The sequence below is a fragment of the Hordeum vulgare genome, chromosome 3H, assembly GCF_904849725.1.
Source record: "Hordeum vulgare subsp. vulgare chromosome 3H, MorexV3_pseudomolecules_assembly, whole genome shotgun sequence".
Lineage (NCBI taxonomy): Eukaryota > Viridiplantae > Streptophyta > Magnoliopsida > Poales > Poaceae > Hordeum > Hordeum vulgare.
Window position 1 is genome coordinate 600,881,325 of NC_058520.1, and position 4,076 is coordinate 600,885,400.

The 4,076-nt window shown below is 41.5% G+C and overlaps 1 protein-coding gene across 1 annotated transcript; it reads left to right on the forward strand.

Moving 5' to 3' along the window:
• The first annotated feature begins 468 nt into the window (after nt 1-468).
• Nucleotides 469-3,172, forward strand: LOC123442199 (G-type lectin S-receptor-like serine/threonine-protein kinase At4g03230). Its single transcript, XM_045118260.1, has 5 exons — nt 469-900; nt 1,966-2,176; nt 2,254-2,491; nt 2,613-2,749; nt 2,859-3,172. Exons 1-5 carry the CDS (start codon nt 469-471, stop codon nt 3,170-3,172), a joined length of 1,332 nt encoding a protein of 443 aa, XP_044974195.1.
• Nucleotides 3,173-4,076: the final 904 nt, after the last annotated feature.

Below are 4,076 nucleotides of genomic sequence, written 5' to 3' on the forward strand. Positions count from 1 at the left end.
AAGTTCAGGCGTGAGTGGTGGCTTAGGCATCGAGGGGTGTTGCTATTGGCATGACGCGTGGGCCGAGAGCAATTGCTATTGGCATGACGCGTGGGCCGAGAGCAATTGCTATTGGCATGACGCGTGGCCGAGAGCAATTGCGTAGTGGAGCTCGTGTACACACTAAGAGCAACTATAGCAGACCCGTAAAACGTCCGATCCGCAAAAAATCCGACGAGTATGCGGGTTTGGTCTGTTTTTTTTCTGCCAGAGCAGATACTGTAAACGCGGTCCGACCCGCTAAACTTTTGCGGTGGCCCGTAAACGCGAGCGCTCGACCGGTATATCTGCGGGTTCGACCGATGGATGCGGGTCGAAACCCTATCCCTCCGACGCCGTGAAAAGTCCCCCCACCTCATCGCCGACGCTTCCAATCCGCCGTCACGCGCCTCCATTCTGCCGCATAGCCGCTCCATTCCACCGCCTGTGATGGCCAACTCCGGTAGCCGTAGGAACAACGACCCCGAGAGAGCTCGTTGCGTCAGATCCGACGCCGCCCGTGAGCGCGCCGTCCGCCAATACACGCAGTGGGGCCATACGCCGCCGTTGTCGCTCCTCCGTCGCGAGACAAAGGAGTACGACCGCGCGCGCGGCCGCCTCTTCTCCGGCAACTACTTCGAAGCGTCGAGCTCGCGCTTGTGCTCCTCCCTCCCCCCGGTGAAGAGGGAGCTCGAAGAGCTCCCATCGGTGAAGATGGAGCCGGAGGCCGAGGCGGTGCCGGAGGGACGTGTCGGGGCCGTCGTCGGACCGGAGGATTTCCTCCCTCCGGCAAAGGCGGAAAGCCTTTTGCCTGTGCTGCTGGCGCGGAGTGGACGAGAGGCGAAAGAGGACCAGCAGCGCCGCCAGAGGGAGAACAACACGGTATGTCAACTTCTTATCCTCTTTTTTTTTGCGAGAAGAACTTCTCATCCTTTCCGAGACATCCATTATTGGACATGGCACCATGGCTTCAATTGGATTAGTAATTAATTTAGAAAAATTGAAACGAATTTTTTTAAAAGGAGTGAATTCCCTCGAACTTTGTGTCAAGACAGATGATTTACTCTCCACTGACTTATAAAAATCGCTTTATAGATCTTTAGATAAGTAGCTTTCAATACGTGGTGGCACTTTTGCACTACCGGTCACCCAAGATCGTATAGGGCGGTTTGAGGAGGGTCGTGATTTGTGACCCGTCAATGAACAGGTTATCCGTCCGAACGTATAAGTAGCATTTGAGGAGTCCAGCCCTAAAAGGAAATAACTAGAAGAACTATGAATTTTCTTAAAAGGTAGAAAAACTAAGTTAATTAGGTGAATCAAAAAGAAAAGGATGTTCATTGACGAATGGGTAAACTGTTAGAAACGGAATGGTTCAAAGGTTACTGAAATAGGTGAAATTTCCTTTGTCAAGTTTAATTGGTCAAGCTGATTTGTCATATATTGTCAATCACTAATGAACTCGTTTTCATTTTTATATGAGAACTATACATGAATCAGAATATTTTCCTTAGGAAGGAACTCACGCACGAGGGTGTTGTGGATTATTGCTCTGGTGGTGCCATTACTGTCAATTCTTATGTGCATAATCTGTTCTGTTGTATGGATGAGAAGACGAAGAAAAGGTTTGTTCTAATGATGGTTCAATCCTATGTTCATTCTCCTGCAAAGATGATTGCATTGTCCTGCAAAGATTCAATCCTATGTTCATTCTAAATTAAATATTAAATAATGATTAGCTTAAATAAGTCTAACGTGTGGCTTGTCATTGATCAATACATTCACGTGCGCACTCGGAAAATACACAGTACTTTGCAGATGTAAAAAATAAGGAAATCCTGATAAACTTGTTTATTTTGATTTATTTTCTAACAGACGTCTTGTAATCCTTGATTTTTCATGTCAATAAAAATGGTGCCCCCAAATTTGTTTCATGCATATTTACAGGGCCAATTACCAGATGGATTGCAAATCGCGGTTAAAAGGCTTGCCTCACATTCAGGGCAGGGTTTTACAGAATTCAAAAATGAAGTTGAACTTATTGCAGAACTGCAACACAATAATCTTGTCAGGCTCTTAGGATGCTGCATTCAGGGAGAGGAAAAACTATTGGTGTACGAATATTTGCCAAATAAGAGCTTGGACATCTTTATATTTGGTATGCACAGTGTAATATTTAACCATACTTTGGATTGTGATCTATCCATACTGTAAAATTCACTCTCTAATGTCCAGATAAAAACATGACAACTATTATTGATTGGAACACAAGATGTGTTATAATCGAAGGGATAGCCCAAGGCCTTCTGTATCTCCACAAGCACTCTCGGCTACGCATCATATATAGAGACCTTAAGGCCAGCAACATTCTTTTGGACCAGGACATGAATCCTAAAATTTCTGATTTTGGCCTGGCAAAAATATTCAGCTCCAATGATACCCAGGGAAGCACAAAGAGGGTAGTGGGAACACAGTAAGCATATTTCTTGATTACAAATTACACCATAAGTAGTGCCTACAACAAAATTTATTAGTTGACAAACCGTATTGTGTAGTTTGATATAATATTTTCTTGGGCTTCTGACTCGTTTCAGTGGTTATATGTCTCCGGAGTATGCATGTGAAGGCATTTACTCAATCAAATCTGATGTGTTCAGCTTTGGTGTGTTACTTCTTGAGATCCTTTGTGGAAAAAGGAATTCTGGTTTCTATCAGTACGGAGACTTTCTTTAACCTTCTTGGACATGTGAGGATTTTCTAAACCCTCGTGTGTACGAAGCATGTTATTTTTGTAGTGGAAAAAACTTTTCTCATCTATATGCACATGATGAAGGTACTTGCTCGCTTTCTGTGGTTATGGCAACTCTGGGAAGGACGAACATGGGTTGAAATTCTAGATGCATCAATTGTAAAGGAGATCCATACATCAGATGCTAGGAGATATATTAACATTGGACTGTTGTGTGTACAAGAAAGTGCGGATGATCGACCCACCATGTCAGATGTCGTTGGAATGTTAAACAACGATGGTATTATTCTCCCCGAACCAAATCATCCAGGATACTTCAACCTAAGGGTATCTAAGACACATGAGTTTTTTGTCCCATGTAGTAATAATGATGTAACCATCACTGAGGAGCCATATGGTAGATAGTTGATCACTTTATTTTGGTTGTTAATGAAAAAACAGAAATCATAGCGGTGTCAGTGTTGTACACTAATCCTCACCATACTCTAGATGTTAACCATTGTACCTATTGTTATCCAACAATTCTACAGTAATTCAACCTTAAAGAATCCTAACATAGGCAGGCACAGCAAGTGAATAAACCTACACTACTGGAAAACATCACATCATACACGGTCAACACCCAACAATCCACATGGCATATGAAAGAGATATGTACTTCATTTCATTGCTATGCAATGATTTCCTCCAAAGAATGTTTCGCAAGGAGTTACCAAAAAGTTATGCTGGTTTCAATATTCAATTTTGGCATACTGTACAAAATATCTCATCAGATTCAAGTGTTAGATATTCTGAGTATGATGATGGATCTGACAAACCTTCCTACTCTCACGAAGCTAAGTTGATGAAAATAATCCAATTCCTTAATATAGCACAGTTATCGTAATTCTATGCTTCATGTCTATAACAACATAGTTATGTTTGTAGTCCAGACTTGTCTACAATTGCTGAGAGATCCATAATATTAATAATTTTCTTGTACGGTAACTTCGCTGCTAATTCCCTTCTAATATAATATATCACTAATTTTTTAGAATTGAAGGCCTCTCATTCAATTGAAGTCACCAATTTCGAATTGGGTCAACAATCTCCCACTTAATTATTTTAATTAATTATGTTCTTTTATTTCATTGAGCAATCTCTTACTCAACTATTTTAATTAACTATGCTCTTTTATTACACTGAGAAATTAAATATTAGATTTCGCTCATGATTTTAACTGGGTCACTAATTTTTTAAATCAGTTACAAGCAACTGGCCTATAACAACTTACCAATCCTAAGAACCCTCTCATGACCTAGAAAAAAAT